Source organism: Arvicanthis niloticus, chromosome 13, assembly GCF_011762505.2.
Source record: "Arvicanthis niloticus isolate mArvNil1 chromosome 13, mArvNil1.pat.X, whole genome shotgun sequence".
In the NCBI taxonomy this organism is placed as follows: Eukaryota; Metazoa; Chordata; class Mammalia; order Rodentia; family Muridae; genus Arvicanthis; species Arvicanthis niloticus.
Window position 1 is genome coordinate 56,079,790 of NC_047670.1, and position 23,657 is coordinate 56,103,446.

The following is a 23,657-nucleotide window of genomic DNA, read 5'->3' on the forward strand; positions in this document are numbered from 1 at the left end:
AAGGTACCAGGGTGAATTGGTATTCATGGGGGACCTTCCCCTTCTCAGACGAGAAGGGGAGGGAGAAGAGAGAGGGACTGTGTGAGGAGAAAGCTGGTAGAAGGGGGCTTGTGATCAGGGATATAAAGTGAATAAATAAATATATTAATGGGAAAAGAAAACAAAACAAAATCTAGGCTTAGAACTTCACTTTGTGAAGCGATGCATTTACTCAAACTACTTCAGGGTAATCAGACTCACTTTCCAGAGGGTCTGTAAGGCAATACTCACACAGCCAGGCTCTGTGGTGCACACCTGTAAGAGGCAGAGGCAGGCGGATCTCTATGTGTCCAAGGCCAGCCTGGTCTACCTAGTGGGTTCCAGGTCAGCCAGAGCTACCTAGTGAGACTCTGTCTTAAAAACAAACAAACAAACAAACAAACAAACAAACAAAATGACATCCATGTTGCTGGAGATTTGGCTCAGTGGTTAACGGCATGTACTGTTCTTTCAAAGCATTCAGTTCCCAGCATCCAGGCTGGGTGGCTCACAACTCTAACTGCAGCTTTAGGGGATCCAAACCTCTGGCAACTAGGATTCTGTACTTGTGTTTATAGACCCACACACCTACACATAACTAAAATTAAACTCTATCACATAAGATCTGAACACAGTGTGCAGACCCACACATAGCAGTAAGCTAGCAATGTGCTTGCCAGTCTAAGGAGGCAAAGCAAAAGAAATCAGGAATGCCGTTTCCCACGTTGTGAGTCCTGTATGTTTCAGGATATCTAGATCCTTATCTTTGTGTGTTTGATTGGTGCTGACAACCCACCCTGATCGGCTGAGAACCGTGACAGGTGAGCAGAGTTCTGTGACAGGTGAGCAGAGTCAGAACTTGGATCAAGTTAGTTATTCCAGCCAAAAAAAGATGAAAGATAATCTTCCTAGATCTGTGCACTTCTGATGTCTGTGTCTTTAGATATGTGGACTTAAAAAACAAGTCACCTTAGAATGATTATGAAAAGTCTGAGGAAGGACTACAATGTCATTCAAATTCTGTCAGTACTTGGAAATTTGGGGCACTTTTTCCCATTTGGAGTATTGGAAGCTCTTGTGATAAGCTTTTCCTATTTCTTTTTTCTTTCTTTAAAAACAACAACAAACAACAAAAACAGGGTCTCATCATATAACTCTAGCTGACCCAAAACTCACTGTATAGATCTGCCTCCCTCTGCCTTTCAAGTGCTAGAATTAAAGGCTATTTAACTTCTTGAAACTTCTGGTGTTCAATTTTAGTGTTTATAATAACAGATAACATTTCCTTTAGTTAACATTTGTATGTAAGGGGGGAGTCTAAAATTTAAGTTCTCCTTAAATACATACATACATACATACATACATACATACATTTTTAATATTAAAGATCTCTTTTAAATTTTATTTTATGGGCATGGTTCCTTGGTTCCTTTGCCTACAAGTTTGTCTGTGTAGATCATATGTGCTGATGTTTTCAGAGTCTGAAAGAGGGCCATCAGATCCCTTGGGAATGAATTACAGATGGTTGTGAGCAGCCACCAGGTGCTGGGAACTGAAACTGAGTTCTCTGGAAGAACAGCAAGTGCTCTTTAGACCCCAGGAGAGATCTTTTCTTTTTTGGGGGGTTGGGAGGTTTCTCTGTATAGCCCTGGCTGTCCTGGAACTCACTCTAGACCAGGCTGCCCTCAAACTCAGAAATCTGTCCACCTCTGCCTCCCAAGTGCTGGGATTAAAGGCGTGCACCACCACTGCCCAGTGGGATCTTTTCTAATGGAAGGTTCGAGTGCAAAGAGGTTATCAGAAAATAAAAATTAGAGCATGAGTTTTAAGTACACTCTCTCTCTCTCATGCACACGCTGACAATCTGAAGTTTTTTTTTTTAATGTTTATTCATAAAGTTCTCCCTGTTTAAAGAAAAAAAGAACAAACAACAATTTCTTCATGTAAAATCCTTTTTTTTGTTGTTGTTGTTTTTTGTGCTCATGATGAGCCTAGGGGAGGGGACAGCCTTGACAGGCAGAATGCAGAATGACACTGGCAGGTTCATGGACCTATATGTGCCAAGAAAATTCTCCTTGAGCAACTGAATCATTGGTGCCAAGGATCAGGCATCCATCTAGATGAATGTGGTCAAGGCTGATAGGTCACAGGCAGGTTTAATGGCCAGTTTAAAACCTATGCCACCTGCGGGCCATTTGCAGGATAGACAAGTCAGATGTTTCTATTTTCTGCTTAGCTAAGGCAGATGGCATCATCTCAAAGAACTTCTGACCATAGGAAATTTGGGGACATGTGTAATTAACAATGAGAACCCCACCCCAAATTGTAGGTAGTGTAAAATTTTAGTTTCCTAACTGGAAAGAGTTAGAGATTCAAAATACAATTTTTGGAAAGTCTGCAGCTAAACTTGTACAGATAAAAATCTGTAAAACTAAACTTCCATGTGGTATGTGAGGATAAGAGCTACAAGGTCGGCCGCCAACAGTGCTGAAGAGAGTTCTTCTTAAGCCCAGGTACACGCGCAACCCTGCAGGTGTTCACGCCATGAAACCCACAGCTCTACTTCTTGATATTTCTGTGGTTGGACCTGCAAAGGGAACAGTCTACTCTCTCTCTCTCAAAAATGCAGGTTTTGCACAAAATTTTACAGAACAAATCTGCCTCAGGTCAACTGTGAAATGAGACTGATGATCTCCACCTCTCCCATCACAAGGCCCATCTTTTTAGTCAGGTATTCGGCTTCAGCACACTGCATGGTTGAAAGAGGACGGGCCAGATTATGGGTTTAAATATAATGCAGAACGTCATACAAATTTTTTAAAATTTTGTTTGGCACACAAGCTTTGTACATTTTTATGAGGTAAAAAGTGTTTCTACTCCTGTGTAGTCGGGTAATTAGCATATCCATCACCTTAACCTTTTACCATTTCTTTATGCTGAGTACACTTAAAATTCCTCTTTGGGTCTATTCAAGGCACTGTTGCTAATTACATCCACTAAGAATGTTTACTTTAAAAATGTCCTGAGAGAAACTTGTTCTCACTCTTGCGTCTTGTCTCCGTATTAGCATCCCTAAACAGCCTCTCACCTTAGTGGTTTCAGAAAAATGGGTGAGACTTGTTTGACAACCTGTGTGATCTACTGCAAGCAAGAGCCCTTCTCTGCTGGCTCTGCTGGTTCTCATGAGCATGAGAACAGTTAGAACTGCAGCAACAGCTGGGGATCATTAAACCGACAGAAATAGCTTAGGAGACTCCAGCGTGTGTGAGTGGGGGAAGGCAAGGTTGAGTATCAGATTTTAAAATCAAAGGGCAACAGGCAGGCAGGGAGGTAGGGAAGAGGTGAAACCTAAGGAGAGTATCTTGCCTACATTCTCTTTAGAGCCAGGATGCATAGCTAATGAAGAGGCAACTGACTATACCAGAGCTGCTTCACCCCTACCTATTCTTAGATGGAAGGCTTAGTCAAACCAGAGAATGTGACAGGCTGGGCTGTGGAGAGGGAAGCTGTAGAGCGCTAAGATCTAGCCTCAAATCATCTCAGTCTGAAGGAATCTTTCAGAGGAGACGAATCAGTCGTAGGGTAATGTACAGGCAGTAGAAACCAAGTCCACAACAGGGCAGGCACAAGGTCCATTATGAGAATATATGACAATCCCTAGGTAGACTCAGCCATGCTCAGGCCCAGCCATGTCTACCTCACCCCCTCCAATAGCTTTTGAAGCCGGCCTGCTTCAGGAGATTGACGCAGGAATGTGCCATCTGCCTGGGCCGCAGCCCAAGTGTGTTCAGCACATACCTGAATGTCCTGGAGGAGCTTTATTCAGAAGGAGGTTGCACATCCCAATCTGCACGTTTAACTCTGATGAGGTCCAGAACCCTGTAAGCTTCTTCATACCACACTTGCCAGGACCTCTCTCTCCCAGCAGGGCAGTTCTGTAACTAACTACAAAGGACTGCAGACTCTGTTTTCCACCTGAAGGCCTGGGCAGGGAATTATTCAAGTGCTGATAGTATGCTGCAACTTTCTTGGGTGAGAGATCTTGTAAGCAGAAGCCTGCATGGACTCAGCTGAACACTATCTGATGACTCTGTAAGGATCTTACTGTGCAGCCCTGGCTGTCCTGGAACTTGTTCTGTAGACCAGGGTAGCCTCAAACTAAGAGATCATCCTGTCTTTGCCTCCCCAGATTTAATCCTTCTGGGATTAAAGGTGTGTACCAGCACAGCTAGCAGATTGATTGCTTGTCTAACCACAAACCACCACAGCAAACTGTGTTCATGTTTACTTCCAAAATGTAGCCGTCTTCTCCTAACAATTACATTTGAACCTGGTTTTCCATAATGATCCAGATACCCTACAATACATGGCTGACTCTGAATATCTGAAGTTAATAAGAAAGGCAGAGGATGTTAAAATATTAAATCCACCTGAGACTAAACAAAGGGGTATGAACCACATAGTTAACAGAATTCATTCTGAGGCAGTAACATCAGAAGACAAGCTTTGTTGAGCAGACTATTGTAGTTATAGCCACAGTTCAGTGTGTGCAGCTTAGGTGGGTAAACTGCATTTCACATCTCTTATCAATTCTTAACAGCATGCTACCTTTAATATTTAAAACTTAATGTTATAATATTATAACTAGTCTCTTACTGTGTACACTCCATATGGAGGTGAAGACAAAAGCAAAGAAGGAGTAGCACAAGTTCATGTCATGCCTTACGGAGAGCTCACATGCAAGTCATACGTCATAAATGACCTCATTTGACTCGAGTTATGACTGAAAACACTAGAAAATCAGAAACTGATTTACTAAGCTAGAGCAAGTCATACACACAAACACACACACACACACACAACTGGAAAGATCAAACTAGGAACAGCAAGTTCAAGACAACTTGCTCTGTGTTAAGACACTAACTGCCTACCATATAAAGGTGTCTAACTTCAAGGTGTTAATGTATGGCACCCAGTGACTTGACTGATATTTCTGATATAACAAGATGTTGTATCTCTTGTTCCAACTTCATATTCTGAATGTAGCTGAAGATCATTACAGAAACATTATTAATATCACTGACAATAAACCAAAGCAAATTACTTCTGAATTATCCATATGAGACTGACTAAAACCAGACTAGGATACTAGTCAAAAACCTGTTACTTCAGAATAAACACATCTCCCTGGGATACAATACTGCCCTCTAGTGCCCAGAAACAGTAATTGCCAGAAGGCTCAGTAAACTGCTCCATGTGCACAAATAGATGGTGATATACAAAAAAGGTTTTGGTGTGAACACTTGGGAAGACCAGAGACAAATGGCTGGGCTTACCACATGGATGAAAAAACACCACCAAAGTGCAAGAGACCTCAAGGAACTCACAAACACCGTGGAGAAGATAAGTGTACAGTGGCCTGTGACCCAGCGATGAAGATGCTGTTGACCTGAGCTCCATTCTTGGATCCCACAAGGTGGAATAAGTGAACAGACCCCAAGTGTCTTCCACATACATACTGAGGTGTCCGGGCATGCGTGTGTCTTCACACACACACACACACACACACACACACACATAAATGTTTAAAATCTTTAAAAATAAGCTTAGAGATAGATGAATTACTAGAGAACAGAGGGATTCTGTGATGCCCGTGGAGGCAGTGGTGCATTGGGAACCTTTGAAACACTTCATATACCAGAGATGAACAGCAAGAGCCAAGGCCAAGAGGTAGGAAGTGCTCTAAGATTAGGAGCCCAGCCAGCACTCTCCAGGTGAGCTGCAATAGTGAGCCGGTGAAGAGGAGTAAAGGCAGGCGAGCAGGGCGGAGAACCTGCCCATCTCAAGGCGCAGCCAACAGCAATATCTGCTGTCTACATCTAAGTAAAATCAAGTAAAGCGAAACATTCAGGTTCTCATTGATGTCAGCTGCATTTGAGGTCACAATGGCCACATCTGCCCAGTGCCCACCATGCTGGCAGTACAGACACAGTGCTGTACCAGAAGGTGCATAAAACTACAAAGTCATCTCAAAGACTGCTCGATCCTCCTTTAAATCAATCAATCAAACAAACAAACAGGCAGATCTGATCCTTGCCAAAGTCTATTAAAGAAAACCAGGGAAGAAAATGGCTGTTATTAGGAATTTATCTATAATAATGAAACACAAGAGTTGCATTATTATATATACACATAGCATACACCACTTTTACTGGGTATCTTTGGGTATTCAGCATATTCCACTTCTTTTATGAGCTTACAAAATGATGCTTTAATAAAAAAAAGTGGAAAAGACATGATCCACGTCCTCAAGGCATGTCCAGTGGTGTAATACAGACCAACACAAAGTCAAAAACCTATGGATGAAGTGAGGTTTCGGGGTTTTTGTGGGGAGGGGCAGAATTCTGCTACTGTATGGTTCTTGATTATGACTTTGCAGGTAATAGTGTTGTGTTGCAAAGTCAAAAGGTTGGACACAACTGAAGATGTAGAGAATTCCACAAGCCATAGGATGCCTAGGGCTTAGAGTGACCATGTACAACTGCTCTGACCCTGTTTATACCAAGTCTGCGTTCCTACTTAGACAGGTTTCACACTAATGCAAAACTTCTTCCCTTTGACTTCTAATTCGAGAACTTGAACCCAGGGCTTTTCACCCTACACCAAACATTACAGCTCTCTAGAGTCTACAAAGTCAAGGGTTGCAGCCCAATGGTTGAAGTCTCCCTGCTTCTCAGGCAATCTTCCCTGGCAGGGCCATGGTATTTCTCACTTAGATCCAGTACACTTATAGATTTAAAAACAAAGACAAAAAAAAAAAAAAAAAAACAAAAAAACAAAAACAAAAACAAAACAAAACTGTCTCTCAATGTGCTCTTAAAATTCTTTGCAAACTGGACACGTCTTCAGACCAATCCCTTCTTCAGCTGACTCATTCACTGCTGACTCCACACACTCAAGCCATCCTGTGAGAAGCCAGCAGTGACCCAAGACCTCCAGAACTCAAAAACCATCTATGCTTTTAGCACTTACAGAGCTGATGGCAGAAACTAATGACTGTAGCTCATTTCCAAGCTAAGAAACACGACTGATCATTCTTTTTCCACCCAAATCTGGTAACATTTTGATGAAGGTTCTGTCCACTCCCACCAATGACCCAGAAGGCCTGTGAAAAATATTTTTCTCAAATTAAAAACTTTCTGCAGAACGTAAATGTATCTACTTCACTCTGAAAGAATATCTGTCATCAGTTTCAGAATAGCAGAGAAGGCTGTTGTAGATGGAGGAGCAGACCATGAGGCTGTCCTCCATTGCACTCTATCTATTTAGAGTCAGTGATTGACTGACAAGACATTGTACTTGACCTGCAAACAGAGGTGGAGTCACGGCTTTTTTCATTACTTCTTCTACAACCTGGGTTCACCAGTTGTTAAGCGGGAGGGGGCACGAGACACATCCTCATCGTTGTCCCATCTGGTTTTTAGATGCATGCTACAGTACTATATCCAGCTATCGATTTGTTGAATGTTCAGCAAGTTCTGGGAGAATAAGCCATCCAAAGTCAAAGCTTGAGTGGCAACAGATAAACAGGTAGGAGATAAATGACAGCAATATATTTAAGTTGGGGGAGAAGCATGCAAACATAAAAGCGATAAATACGCTAACCTTCCCGCAAACTGTGGAAAGGGGTCAGGCACACAGCTGAGTAGCTGTCTTTCCCAGGCTTCAGGACGATCCATGAGAATGGCAGGATCCTGCAGGCAGGCTGACAAATCTTGGTCTTCTCCAGTGGACTAGAGATATAAGACTCCAGAGGCCAATACTGCAAGCAGCCAGTCTCCATGCCTGCCCTCCTTAGGGCAGCCATGTGTTATTTGCTGAGGCTTTGATTAGCATTGCTCTTTAAGTGGGCACTTCATTTTTTTGCAGTGCAGAGGCTTGCAAGAGCAGTGAGATCCCAGGTTTCCTTAGGGAGCGGGGCATTAAGGCACTGACAGCAGAAGGGCAGAATCAGTAAGTCCCTGGCAAAACATTTCTTCCTGTCAGCACTAGGACTCGACACTGATACCTCCCCTCCACGGTCCAAATGCCAAAAAGCAGGGCTGGGTGATTTCAGTGTGTAGAGCTGGAAGACTCAAGGGCTCCCTCAGAGAAAACGCTCGTAGCAACCACCCAACCTCATTCACCCAAAATAGTAAACAGTTGGTTTCTCTGCTCAGAACCAAAAGGCTCCTGCCAGACAAGCAGTGTCACATGACCAGGTTCCCTCTTCTTGCCTCTGCCTCCCTTCCTTCTTGTGCAAGGCCAGTACTGAAGTAGACCAAGGAGCTAAAACACAGCACTATTTTATTGTACTTGACAGCTGTGTTTAAAACGTTTGTAGATAACAGATAACCAAATTTGGGGGTAGGAATTCAGGAAAAACTGGCTTTGAAAAAAGCCATATCCCAGCAATGAGATAAGATGGAAACCATAAACAAGAGTTGTTAACATAGCAAATGTGCTCAATGAATGAATGAATGAATGAATGGACAGTTAACATGGTGAATGTGCTCAATGAATGAATGGACAGTTAACATGGTAAATGTGCTCAATGAATGAATGAATGGACAGTTAACATGGTGAATGTGCTCAATGATGAGTGAAGAGCTATTTCTTAGCAAACTGTGAGCACTGTGTTGAAAGGAGATATAGTATTATATATGTGATCTTTCATTTCAAAAGAAAACAAAGGCTGTCCTTCCCTTTTAAAAAAGCACCTTGGCTGGCCTAACATTCCCTCCATCCTTAGCTCCCAGTATGGGGATCACAGGTGTACACAGTCATGACTGTGATGAATGAATAAGAATGGGCCCAATACACTCATACCTAATGCTCGGTCATCATCGCTATTTGAAAGGCTTAGAAGGATTAAGAGCTATGGCCATTTTCAAAGAAGTGTGTCAATAGGGATAGGCTTTGAGGTTTCAAAAGCCTATGCTAGGACCAGTCTCTCTCCCTACCTGTGAATCAGGATGTAGCTCTCAGCTACTTCTCCAACATTACACCTGCCTACCTGCCACCACACTCCCTACAACAATGATAACAGACTAAGCCCCTGAAACTGTAAACAAGCCCCTGAGGTATTGCTATGACAGGCCTGCTCATGTTGTTTGACGAAGAATATGGAAGACTTTGGGGCTTCGACTAGAAAAGCATTGGACACTTTAAGTGGAACTCAATGAGCCATCCTATCAGGGTCTTGGAAAACAGTATTGAGAGTGAGTTGAACAGTATTGAGAGTGAGTGGGGCCCAGCTCAGTTTCAGAGGGAAACAATATAGTGACCTAGCAGCTATTCTTGTAATATCTTGGCAAAGAATGTGACAGCTTTCTGCCTTCTCCACAGAAAATCTGCCTGAGGCTAAATGGAAGAGTTTTAGATTAATGGCACTGACAGAGGAGATTTCAAGACAGCCTAGTACTGACTGTCATGTGATTCTTAGAAATCGCTCTTATAAAGATCTAATGAAGAGGGGCAAGCAGGCAAGAAGAGCAAGCTTCCTTCCTCCATGCCCTTTGTATAGGCTACCAGTAGGTGTGAGACCCAGATTAAACGTAGATCTTCCCACCTCTGAAGATCTGGTTTAAAAGCGTATCTTTCCACCTCAAAGATCCAGATTAAAAGTGGGTCTTCCTACTTCAAATGATTCAAGTAAGGAAAAAAAAAAAATCCCTTACATGGCCCAGCCATTGGGGTTTTAGTTAATTCCATATGTAGTCAAACTGACAACTAAGAACAGTCATCACAATGACTAACTAGAATAAAGGACCTTAAGCGCTGGCTACATCTGAGACCAGAGATTGAGACAGTAATGGCAGCCTGAGACATCTGAGACTTATCACCCTGTTTTGTTACCCTCACCTTACCTTACTATTCGATTTTACTCACTCAGAATGTACAGTCTCATCAGTCAACCTGTGAGGAGGTGATCGGATGAGCTATATCATCAGGCTGAATTGAAGTATTTATCCAGCTGACTATAGAAACAGCTGTCACCATGACACTCACTGTTATTTCCACTGATAGCAGTGGTTCTCAACTTGTGGGTTGCGACCCCATTGGGAGTTGAATGGCCCTTTCATAGGCGTTGCAGATCAAATATCCTGCATATCTGATATTTATATTACTATTCATAACAGTAGCAAACTTACAGTTATGAAGAAGCAACAAAAATAATTGTATGGTTGGGGATCACCACAGCATGCAGAACCGTATTAAAGGGTTGCAACATTAGGAAGGTTGAGAACCACTGACCAATAGAGATAATAATAGGTCAGATAATCAGGCTGGCAGTTTAGAGACATGCCATCATATTCTTTCCATACAAGGTTTCTTGGCATGCGGAAGCTAGGTGAGGCATGCAGTGCAGAGGAATACAAACCTCTATGCTGGGTAATTTGTTCCAGGGGAAGGAAAATAGGTGAAGTTCAGGAATCTAATGTATCACTGTATTTGCCACAGCTCCTACTCATAGAGCCAGCTGGGAAGTGGACTACCAAAGCCTCTCTTCATCTGCCCCCAACATAATGAAAATTGGTAAGTATTAGTGAATCAGAAAGGGAAGAACAGAGATAATCCTCTCATTAGAAACTCTTAGTTCAGCCACACCCTTTCTAACAAGAGAACCTGTGGGTTACTCAGCCATCAGAATAAAAAAAGCCAAAAGAATCTGGTGCTGAGGATGGAGAACAACCAGGGTTCTTGAACACAAATGCTCCTCTGGAAACAGTTTACAAGTTTCTTATGAACTTAAACTTCCTACCATCCAAGCAGACACCCCATTCCTGAGTGAGTAGAGTTTGCTTCTACTAATGGGATGGAACACCATGACCGAACAGCAAGCTGGGGAGGAAAGGGTTCATTCCGCTTACACTTCCACATTGTAGCCCATCCCTGAAGGAAGTCAGGACAGGAACTCAACAGGGCAAGAACCTGGGGGCAGGAGCTGACGCAGAGGCCATGGAGGCTGCTGCTTACTGGCTAGTTCAGTCTGCTTTCTTATAGAACCCAGGACCCCCACCCACAATGGGCTGGGCCCTTCTCTACCAATTACTAACAAAGAAAATGCCCTACAACCAAATCTTACACAGGTATTTTCTTAAATGTGGTTCCTTCCTCTCTCACAATTCTGGTTTGTGTCAAGTTGACATAAAACTAGCACCTACTCAGGAAAAATAAAAACGTATGTCCACATAAGAGCCATACATGAACACACATGGCAGTAATTTCCTCAAACTAGAAACAAGTTAAATGTTTTTGATTTCTGAGTGGTATAAAATAAATGTACCAATTCATAGAAATAATAAATATTCAGCAATTAAACAAACAAACAAACCACAAGCCATTCCAGTGTTGGGTTATCTTTTTCAAAACCCACAGAACTACATTCCTGAAAGGGAAGATCACCACCGCATAGAAGCTGACTCCTTTTTTTTCTAGTTTCCTCAAAAAGTAGACTACAATGTTACTCATCAGAATGGAGGAGAGAGGAATGCAGGCTCTGAGTGAATCTGTCCTTTCCTTTCTTCTAACCTAGCAACAGTCTAGAAGCAGACTCTGACTGTTTTACAGAATTTATTGTAATTTTCTTTCTTTTTTTTTAAAGCTCATAAAACAAAACAAAAACCAAACCAGAATGTTTAGATAAAACACATGCCCATTACTTGTATACAAAAACATTTCTTGAGTTAAAAAAAAAAAAAAAAAAAAAAAAAAAAGAACCAAGCTAGCGCCTTGATTTCAGTGCTGTGTCTACCACTTGTTAACCAGGAGACCTGGAGACACTTCTACTTGTGTGTCTCTGTTCCCTCGCTTATAAACCAGGGATGAGATAATCCATTTAGGGGCACTGTAATCAACAAATCAGCACACGTGGGGCACTGTGCCCACTCTATAGTCATTCAGTACCTGTGAGCTGGAGTCGTCACCGTGTGTGTAACACAGACAGACATACCCATACACACACAGCACAGAGGAAGGAAGGCCTATTTGGGGCAGAAATAGAAAAACTTTATTTTCCCTCTTCTTCCCTTTGGTGTGTGTCTTCAGATTTCTATGAAAGAAGTGCTGACTTTTTAAACACATTTTTGTGGTGCCCCCCCAAAAACAAACAGGAGAAAAGGATGCTGGGTAGGAATCAGGAATCTTATTTTCAGTTTTAGCTGTACTGCTTACTGCTCAGCTGTGTCTCTCAAGGCATCACTTTCATCTCCCAAGAGTGCTTAGAACAATGAGGGTGGCCCTATCTCTAAAAAGGAATGTTCCCCAGACTTACAATAGCATGGGACAAACCATGCTACTTATTTATTTTTATAAATATTATTTATTTAATGTATGTGACTACACTGTTACTCTCTTAAGAAACACCAGAAGAGGGCATCGGATCCCATTACAGATAGTTGTGAGCCACCATGTTGTTGCTGAGAATTGAACTCAGGACCTCTGGAAGAGCAGACAGTGCTATTAACCTCTGAGCCATCTCTCCAGCCCCTGCACTACTTAACTATATTACTATTTTATGCATATGTGATTGGGCGAGCAGCACACACTCATGGTGTGTGTGGTGGTTGGAGGATAGCGTTGTTTTGTTTTCTCCTTACACCTTCACATGGACTCTGGGGCTTCAGGTCCTCAGGCTTGCAGGTCAAGTGTTCTTACCTGCTAACTCATCTTTCTGTCCCCCACTCTCCTTTTGATATTTGCTGTCTACCTACCAAGTATCAAGCACTGTGGGCATAGACAGAAAAACACCCCTCCGAGTGCACCTGACAGTTCACCAGACTTACAGACAGAGTGAACTTATTCCCACTAGTACCTTCCCTCAACCTGACAGCACTCTGCTAGGAACTGAGAAACAGGCTCCTGTGTGGCTGGAAGGACTCAGAGCAGGCCTCTACCAAGAGGATGACACCTCTGAGATGAATCTGAAGTGACAGGAAGCTGGGTGTGGTGGCATACACCTTTAGCCCCAGCATTTGAGAGGAAGATCTCTGTGAGTTCAAGGCCAGCCTGGTCTACAGAGTAAGTTTCAAGCCACTTGGGGCTATATAGTGAGATGCCCATAAAAAAAAAAAAACATAAAGAACACCCTCAAAATACAGAATTTTGGGGTGGGGGAGGGGAGTCCGCTTACAAGGTTAGATGAGCATTCTAACCAAAGGAAAAGAAATGTACAAAGGGAGTGACAACAACCTTTTGAGAAATGGAGAACAAAGAAAGAGAAACAGAAAAACCATTTTCTTTTCTTTCTTTCTTTCTTTCTTTTTCTTTTCTTTTTTTTTTTTTTTTTTTTGGTTTTTCGAGACAGGGTTTCTCTGTGTAGCCTTGGCTGTCCTGGAACTCACTCTGTAGACCAGGCTGGCCTCGAACTCAGAAATCCGCCTGCCTCTGCCTCCCAAGTGCTGGGATTAAAGGCGTGCGCCACCACTGCTGATGTCTTTTATTCTTATCTACAAGGCTAAGAGGGGGCTGATGGTGTGGCTCAGTTGGCTTGTCTAGCATGCATGAAGTCCTGGTTCCCTTCCCCAGCACTGCACACACTGGATATGATGGCATATGCCTGTGATCCAGGCACTTGGGAGGCTGAGGAACAATCAGTTCAGGCAGGTTGGAACATGTACAAACCTAAGTCAAATAAAGGTATATATGCTACAATAAACCTGACAACAACTATCTTAAGCTATACATTACTATTATTATCGTAATACTATTAAGATACTATTATTATCTTAAGCTACACATTACTAAGTTATACATTAAGCATTTAGTTGCGAATTTTAAGATTTATATTTATGTGTTTAAATGTTTTGCCTGGCCAGGCAGTGGTGGCGCATGCCTTTAATCCCAGCACTTGGGAGGCAGAGGCAGGCGGATTTCTGAGTTCGAGGCCAGCCTGGTCTACAGAAAGGACAGCCAGGGCTACACAGAGAAACCCTGTCTCAAAAAAAAAAAAAAAATAATAATAATAATTTTTTTTAGTCTCCTCAGCTAGCTGCACATACATTTTATTCAATAAATACCAGAGGCAGGCAGATTTCTGAGTTCCAGCCTGGTCTACAGAGTGAGTTCCTGGACAGGCATAGTCACACAGAGAAACCCTGTCTCAAAAAACCAACCAACCAACCAACCAACCAACCAAATATCCCCAGTTACACATATGGTAGGTGGGGAGGGGAAGAAGACATATGAACAGCAAAGCAACTGAGACATGCACATTGTTCTTAGGCTGTCTGAGACCTACCAAGATCATATCTTGTTTAGCTGGACAAAAGACTGTGACCAAGAGGCTGAGAATTTCACCTGGAATCAGATGCCCTTTGCTCAGGTCTGACTCTAGCTAAATCATTTTTGCATCTGGAAACTGAAACATCACCACATTTATACAGTTTTAGGGTAAATTTAATGAGGTAATTGACCAATAATCTGTATTAACAGTACTAAAAATATTCAACAACTATTCCTTTTGTTTAATTTTTGACATTTTACCTTTACGACAGCTCATGGTCTCCTACAGCACAGACAAAAATGTTCATAGGGTGGAAAACAGGGAAGGAAGAAGGCATGAAGAGGGGCTGACATCACTCAATATCTTGGTGAATTCATGACAGTGCTCATAAAAACATTGTGGCTGGTACTTAACATTCTTTCAGAGTTTTCTAACTGTTAACATCTTTCTACATCAGATGACCTAATACGTTAAAGAAAAAATATCACCCAAAATAGGGAGCTGGTCACTATCTCTTGGGATTTCTTGTTCTGCTTCTCTGACTAACAGTGAGTCACTTTAGAGGCACACGGGGCACTGGCAAGCCTTCTGAGCACAGGCCTGTGGGGCAGTGCTGCCTAGCACAGACTGTTTCCTGCACACGAAGATTTCTGAGAGCAAAAAGTCGGGATGAGAGGAGCACGTCTAGCTGCCATTTAATAAGCATGTCTGCAGAAAGAAACTCAGCACAGCATTGAAGGTTTCTTAAGCAAATGACAATTAAAAAGACTCCTGCCTCTCGATAGTTACACACTCAAGAATACTTTAATACTTTAGTTTTGTGGGACTGGGTTTTACTATGCAGCCCAGGTCAGCTTCAAAATTGCACTCTTCAGACAGGAGGTGGGTCTCATGCCTTTAATAGTAGCACTCAGGAGGCAGGGTTAGAGGGGCAGAAGAGCAGAGAGGCAGAGGCAGGGGCAGATCTGTGTGTCTTTGAGGCCGAACTGATCCACATAGAGAGTTCTAGGACAACCAGGGCTTTGTAGAGAGACCTTCTGCCTCAGCCTCCCAGTGCTAGGACTCAGGTGTGCATTGCCGTGCATGGCTTTGAAGAACCCTTTGAAAACTGTATTAAAGGGTGGCTGTGTTAGGAAGGTTGAGAACCACTGCTCTAAGATGGGGGGTGCCTAGTAGAAGGTAGGTATATTATATGGGTGCTGCCTTCACAGGGGATTGATGCAGCTTCCATAGGACTCTGGCTAGTTCCTGCAAGAACAAAACACACCTAAATTTCTCTGCTTTCCCGTCTTGTCTTGTTATGGTATCTTTCTCTGTCACACACAATGATCCACAATGATCCATCCTGTAATATAGCAGCAAAATCCTTACCAGGGCCAAACAGAAGTCAGCACCATGCTCCTGGTTATCTAGAATTATAAGCTATAAGAACCTCTGTTTTTTGCAAATTACCCAGACTCGGGTGTTTTGCTATAGCAATAGAAAACGGACTATAGGCCAAACTGATTCTACTTAAGTTTTCCCTTATAACTTCCTCTTTTGAGTTGAAATCAACCATGTGATTCATAAGCTACAACACAAAAAATTTAGGAAGCAGAGGAAATCTGCACAAGTGTTCAAGTTCAATATCCATTTTTTAAAAAAAGATTTATTTATTTTAATTTTATGCACATATATGTTTTGCCTCATATATGCATGTGCACTACATACATGCCCGGTGCCCGTGGAGGCCAGAAGTGTGTGTGGTCTCCTAGAACTGGAGGTACAGATGGCTGTGAGCTGCCATGTGGGTGCTGGGAACCAGACTCGAGTCTATGCAAGAGCAGCATGTAGCCAGGCTTATCTGCTTTGTGGGTTCTTCTTTTTCCCACCCTTTATCTCCCCCTCTCCTCCTATCCCACCCTACCCCCAGGTTTCAACCCCTACCACTAGATTGGAGATTAAGTAGAGGAGAGAGAGAGAGAGAGAGAGAGAGAGAGAGAGAGAGAGAGAAGAAGAAGAAGAAGAAGAAGAAGAAGAAGAAGAAGAAGAAGAAGAAGAAGAAGAAGAAGAAGAGATCCTTGAATCTAATTTCTTTCTTTTTGTTTCTTCTTTGAGTATAACTACTAGCAAACTACAACCAACCTGCTGAACAAGCAACAACAACCAACCTCGCCTCTCAGGGATCTAGCATGTATATACCCTCCAAAAAGTTCCCAGAATTCCAAACGTCACACAATTGCAGAAACTATCTGCAGCTGGCAAAATCATGCCTTTGCTAGAGCATGAGGCAAATCATAGTCAGCTGCTATGAAGCAGCCTGACATCCTCACACCTAGAATCAAAGTGAAACTATATTTTTTATATTTTTGTGCTTAAAGGAACCAAAATTCACAGGGCATGGTGGTACAGACCTTTAATCACAGCATGCAGAGGCAGAGGCCGTAGGATTTCTGGGAGTCCAGGACAGGCAGGACTCTGGTGGTATTAAATGCCAAGCTCTCCAACCACCTCAGGGTCTAATTTTTTATGCTCTAATAAGGTGAAAGTCTATACACAGACAGAAAGGACATCACACTTGTACAGCTCCTCCTCGTACTGGTGGTTTACAATCTCCTTTACGTGGTCACTCTTCTGCGGATATTTTCCCTCACCTAGTACCACCAGGGAGAACCACTTACCACTGTGTTCTACTGCCCTCACCCCCGACCCATCATAGAAGCCAATAGCTAATGAAATTCAGAATATTTGCTCCATTCTGGTTAAAAGATTGATGGCTGTGCTGTGTGTAAGCAAGAACCTAAAGAAATCTTTCATTTTTGGTCTTGGTTTTCAAGACAGGGTTTCTGTGTGTAGCCCTGCCTGAACTGGAACTCACTATGGCTTCAGGCTCACAGAGATCTGGCTGCCTCTGCCTTTTGAGTGCTGGATTAAAGGTGTGTGCCAGCATGAGAGCAGGTTCTCTCCTCCTGGAGAGTCCAGCTACCAAGCCTGAACATCCTGCTATTTGTGCCTCAGTGTAACACCTGCATTGCTTCCAAACGTACTGCTACTGGATCTGGCAGTGAGCTGCCAACAGCCAATTTCTCCACGTTATGAACTGTCAACAAAATAAAACAATACAGATTCTGAAGGGAACTGGGAGGTGGTGTCAGACAACACTGCACCCGCTCTTTCCCACACTCTATGATCCTTCACTTCTTTCCAAAGCTGCCAGGGCTCCTCCATCACATCCTTCTCCCTTCACCTTACCTCTGCAAGGGCACTGGAACAACTTTTCTGCAAATCCATATAATTCTTTAGAAGCCAGAGCCACATACATTCACAAGGGTTCCATGCTGTGTTTACAGCCGTCAGCCCTCTAGTTCACATAATACACAAGGACAGGCCAAAGGAGAGATGTTTAACTACCTGCTATCTTTAGTGTGGAAATGGAAAGTTTTATTCATAGTGTAGTAAGGCAACTGAGCTCCCTCAAACACATAGGTCTACTCCAACTCCAAACCCTTCATCATTTTTTTTAAATTAAATAGTTTATTTTTATTTTATGTGCATTGGTGTTTTGCCTACATGTATGTCTGTAAGAATGTCAGATCTTGGAGTTACAGATAGTTGTGAGCTGCAATATGGGTGCTGGGAATTGAACCCAGGTCCTTGGAGGAGCAGTCAGTGCTCTTAACTGCTGAGCCACCTCTCCATCCCCTTATTACATTGTTTAAAAAAAGTAGAATGTCTATCAAACATGCTTACTTGAGATTCTGATACATACATAGCCAGCCAAATAAAACAAAACATAATTCAACAGGACAAAAAACAAGGATTGTGCTTCTTTGTATGTGAATCCAGAGGAAAAAAAAATAAGGAACAAGTTACTGACATGGTTTTAAGGTAAGAACATGCCTACACAAGGCAAGGGAATGCTAAAACCCCACAAAAGACTGCACATTTACTTAATCCATTTTATTATTTTATGTATATTGGGTATTTTGCCTGTATGTACATCTGTGTACTATGTGTGTGCTTGATATCCAGGGAAGCTAAAAAAAGGTGTCAGATCCCCTGGAACTGGAGTTACAGACAGGTCTGAGCTGCCTTGTGGGTGTTAGGAATTGAACCCTGATCCTCTGAAAGAACAGGTAGGCCTCTTAACCACCGAGCCACAGAGACTACAGCCCCAATATGGCTTCTTAAAATAAAGAGGGAAATAGCTTATCAGCCTTTTTAGCCAAGATCAAGTATAAAATAACAGGGTGTCACCATGGAGGAAGGAGGTCTGCCTGTCTTTGCTGTTCCTATTCAACAAGTCAGTCAGGAGTTCATGCTGTAGCTATGGCTTTTATAGACACCGAAAAGACATCTGTGGACCCTGCCGATTCACTGGTTTAAAATCACCCTACTCAGTCACAGTACAATCCCAGGAGAAGGTGGGTGCTGACTTGACCAGGGGCACAAAGAAGAGAATCTCAAAGTGAAAAGACCAGTCCCTACAGAGATGTTATGTTCCTAAGGAGGGATCCAAGGCCTGGCACTCACATCTCCAGTCCTGAGGCTGCTCAATAGATCATTTCCAGGAGAATAAACTATGGACTGGGGCTAAAGTCAGTACTACAGATATCTAAGTCTATTTTAATATATCAGCAGTTTTAAGAATAAAGTTTCAGATTTAAGTACCTATGTGAAATTATGCAAATATATTTTAAAATTATGTGTATGCATATTCCTGTACATGGGTATCTGGATATATGTGTAGGTGTCTAAAGAGGCCAAAAGAGGGCACTGCATCCCCAGAACTGGAGTTGTAGATTGTAAACCCACCCCCAGTGCATGTTCTGGGAACCAAAGTTGTGTCCTCTGCAAGAACAGTAGCAGTAAACGCTCTTAACTGCTGAGCCACCTCTCTAGCCCCTAGATTTGGGCTTAGATTTGGGCGTTTTGTTTGTTTTGAGCTTTCTTCCATGATCTCACTACACAGCCCTGACTGGTCTTCATCTAGGATTAAAGGCATGTATCTTCATAACCTACTTATTATATAGCACTTATTAAAGATTTCTTGGGCCAGGAATTGGGCATATGCCTTCAATCCCAGCATATCTTTAATTCCAGGCCAGTTTTGGCCACAGAGTAAGCTCCAAGCCAACAAGGCTACATAGTACAACACTGTCTTATATAAATAAGTAAATAAAAATTTCTTAAGCAAAAATTTTAATAGTAACAATATCCCAACTAGAGCAAAGAGGATGACTTCAAACTATCTATTCAATTACCCTATTGTGATTGTTGTATTTGTCAACTGTCGTTTTATATAGGATGTCTCTAAAACCAACAATCCCATCCCCTATCTTCATAGCTTGGGCAGAATAAAGACCCACGGCAGCTTAATGCACTAGCTGCCAGTAAACAAAGTGACGCACAGTAAAAGACTGTTCTATACAATGACCACTGCATATTGTTGACTATACTATCACTTTATTCTCTAATGAGCACATATTAAAGTTGGAAAGTTCTGACTAGTACACATGATGGCTAAAAGCTAGTTTACCCAGAAGTCACTGCAATCTTTATAAGAGGTGCCCCAAACCACAGTTCCTACGGGAAGAACCCATTACTAATAGTCTTCCATCTTAAAGAAACCTCCAGTAGCACCTACACCTACAGTCCTAGCTACCTGGCTGAAGGATGTCTCAAGCCCAGGACTTGAAGACCTGCCTGAGTGAAATATAGTAACCCTATAAGACTCTATCCTCCAAACAAAGAAACAAGTTCAAGTAAAAAACAAAAACAAAATCCACTTCCAGCTGAGAGTATCAGTGAGCACAAACAAGCCCATCTGTTCACACCACCAACAGCCTTCCTCCCTCCATCCCGCCTTATTTACTGTAGCAATACTGACAACAGAATCTAGGGCTGTGCACGCACGCAAGGCTACATGCATGCACACACACACACACACATGCACGCGCACACACACACACGAACATATATGTGTACATAGATATATTTAGTTATTTAGTTAATGTAAGACAGTAGATTGCTGTTAGTAGAAAGACAGCACCACAACCCCACCCTGTCCTGCCCTGCCTCACCCCACCCCACCCCACCCGGACACATGCCAGTTGTTGCTGTGTATGCCTTATACCACCAGCATCCATACTCTTCACATGGTTATCAATTCTGGGCAATTTTGTCCCTGAGGGGATATATGAATATCTGGGGGTATTTTTACTTGTTACAGCCAGAGGACACATAGCAGGTAAGACACCACCTCCCCACCACACATCAAACAAACAAAAATCCAGCCCAAATTGTCAACTATGCTTTCGTTCAGAAGCCATGCTGGGCCCCTATGGAGGGTAGGTATTACTGTTCCCATTTTTTTTTCCTGAAAAAGAAACTGAGGCACACAAGTTAGGAACTTGGCATGGTTACACATGCAGGGGATGCACAGCTGGCTGGAGATCCACCAGTTGAATTCCAATGTCCAACCTCTTGAGCTCTCATAGTCAGAGTTTACCTGCAACTTCTCCCAGCCTTCCCTGCTTCTCTCCCCTTCCCAGATTCCAGGCTTGTTAGAGAGCATGATTCATTTGTTGACCCAGTCACTAACTGCTCTGTCTATTCAACAGGCATTCATAGAACACCCACTATGAGCCAGCAACCGCTCATGCCAACTCCAGGTGAGCAGGGTGGGCGATCCCAGCTGTACCATGTATGTTCTCACGCACATACACAATCTTCTCTAGTCCTTGGCAATGCTAAGCATGCTCATACCATGGAGGACTCCCTCCCCTTCATTTCTGTCTCTTCTCAAAAGGGCCTTCCTTCCTTGATGATCCTTCTAAATCACCTACAGATGTTTTCCATCTATTCCCTACCGATGCTTTATTTTTCTTCTAGAACTTACTAATATTTTATCTTTGTTCGTTGTCGTCATCAACAGAACATAAGCATCACAGGGCTGGAGAGACGGCTCAGCAGTTAAGAATGCATATTGCTCTTGCAAAGGACCCCACGTTTGGTTCCCAGCACCCACTTCAGGCAGCCTGCAACCACCTGTAACTCTAGCTAGATCCAGGGGGACCCAATGCCTCTGGCCTCCAACGGCATCTGCACTTATGAACACATACCCATTCACAGACACTTCAGAAAGCACACCTGCACTCAGTGAGCATGTATGAACGACCATGTCTCATACAGACTATGCATTCATCTTTCTGCTCTCCCTGTTGTTTTTTTTTTTTTTAAAAAAAAAACCTTTTCAATCTGGCCTCCACCCTGAAACCAGAGCACTCTAAAATGAAAATCCTGTCTCGACTTCTCAATCATCTTACATGCCTCTTGTATCACTAGGCCTTGGTCTCAGACTGTCTTCTCACACTTTTTACTTGCAGTCACTACTGCCCTAGCAGTAAAAACTAAAGAATATTGAACACTTGCTGTTTGCCAAACACCAGTCTGAAGACACACATCCTCAGTTACTTAGCTCTAATCTTTAAAGTGATCATTGTCGTACCTGCTTTTGGACGAGGAAAATAAGGCAGGGAGAAGTATCTGGGGCAACCAGGAAGTGGTCAGGACAAGGTGTCGGCCTATGCTTTGGAAGCTTCACTTGTATCTGTTATACTGTGCTGTTCTATTTCCAGTTGTGACAGTTCTTCAAGTAAGTTCTTTTACTTTTCTCCAAATCATCACTCCCCCTATCTCCCTGGTTAGAATTCCCTCTGGTCACAGGTTAAACATCTGGACCCTCACCCCTCAAAGTCTTCTCAGAATATTTCCTAACTTGTTTGGGCACTCCTGTCCTGTTTTCCCACAGTCTGAATAGCTTACCATAGACCCTTCTCTGCTACATTTACTAACCTGCCTTCACTGATAAACTCCAACTACGCACAAACACACACCATGTCAGGCTGGTACCCTACTGTACCCCTGGGAACCGTCATGAGCCCTGGTATGCTAGGACTGCAATGGGTAGTTTTTCATGGAACCAGCACCATGAAGCACATTGAAGACCACCTCCTTCCAAAAGCAATGTGTCACTTCCTTAAGAATCTTTCACATATGCCACACATAACTTTCATGTTTATTGTTATGATTTATTTAAAATAATGTCCTTCCCCTGCATTTTTTTCAAAAAAGTAGTTTATGTATCTGTGACCTTTGCATCGACTTTCACAAGCGTAGCACTTAAGAGGTAATTACTGTGGTTTCCTGTTTCACCATGTGATCTCTCCCTTCTGCATATGCTCCCACATGCCACCATGATGTCATACAGCCCAAGGGGCCTTCACCAAAGGCTGAACTGATGGGCCTCCTGATTCTGGACTTTCAGCTGCCAAAACTATGCACTAACTCAACCTTTCCCTTATTAAAAAAAAACCTTTGAAGTGATGCTGGTTTACTAAGAGCACTCAGTACTGCATTGTCTGTGACTGCTGAAGCTCTGCCACCATTTTAATACAGATTACAACTGAAAATTAATAAAAGTGGTAACTATTCAAGAGCTTAAAAGACTTATCTGGCCAAGGTCAAATTCTAATTTTGTATCAGGCTCCTCACTAATTACGCATTCAACCCAATTTCTCAGCTACCCTATACCTCCTATTCCAATCAAGGTGGAAACGTTACTCCCAGGTATACACCTTGACTATTGTTTCCCAGACGCTTGCATTGGATTCCCTTCCCATCCTAACACCACTCTCTTTTATCTATCAAATTTGGCTTATTCTCTGGTCTAGCTCCAATCTAACCTCAAAATTTCTAGATCTCATTCCCTCATTCATCTTTTCTAAGGCTCTTGTAGGCAGTTAGTTAGTTAGTTAGTGGTTCCCGTATATGCAACAAGAGCCTAAATTTATTTCTTGAGTTTGAGATCCACACCTTAGGAATCTGAGAGATCCCTGAGGTACAGCGAGGCTGGGATTCCTAAGAAGGGTTAAGCAGCTATAAATAGGAATAAAGATATAATCAAGAGTTGTTAAGTTCTTGCTAACTAGAAGAAACCTGATCACTGTGAATGTCACCATCAGCCCTCAGTCATCCATTTCTTCCACTAGCAGGAGAAAACAGTATAAACAGAAAACTGGAAGGTGAGTCCGAACATCCCTCAAGGTGTCAAGATAACCTGTACTTATACTAAGCACAAGGTAATTGCCTGCAATTTTCTGCAATGTCACAAAGCCATTGCAAATTAATTACACAGTTTCTTTCTTTCAGGGCCCAGTGCCTGCTCAGCTTATGACAGCATTTGACAAATGTCTGTATGATTTTTCATCTGTGACACAAAACAAATATAAAGTTATATGTAACAGGTAGTTATATTTAATCTGCTGGTTTGTATCTTTCCTATTCCCAAGACAGTTCATTTTTTAGGCATCAAAGCTAATTCACAATAGCC

The 23,657-nt window shown here is 42.5% G+C and overlaps 1 protein-coding gene and 1 pseudogene across 5 annotated transcripts in view; one reads left to right on the forward strand and one right to left on the reverse strand.

The window, feature by feature from the left end:
• Positions 1 to 23,657, reverse strand: part of Mrtfa (myocardin related transcription factor A) — a 168,751-nt gene that overhangs the window by 47,968 nt on the left and 97,126 nt on the right. The window contains exon 1 of one of the 5 annotated variants that reach the window (XM_076911664.1): positions 7,684 to 7,917. The exons of 2 other annotated variants lie outside the window; for them this stretch is intronic. In XM_076911664.1, the coding sequence (XP_076767779.1) occupies positions 7,684 to 7,885 (202 nt within the window). In that variant the 5' untranslated portion in view covers positions 7,886 to 7,917. Of the gene's footprint in view, positions 1 to 7,683; positions 7,918 to 23,657 lie in introns of those variants that run through there. 2 more of the 5 variants (XM_076911665.1, XM_076911666.1) reach the window with 2 other exon arrangements.
• Positions 2,040 to 2,289, forward strand: LOC117719384 (small ribosomal subunit protein eS21 pseudogene; annotated as a pseudogene).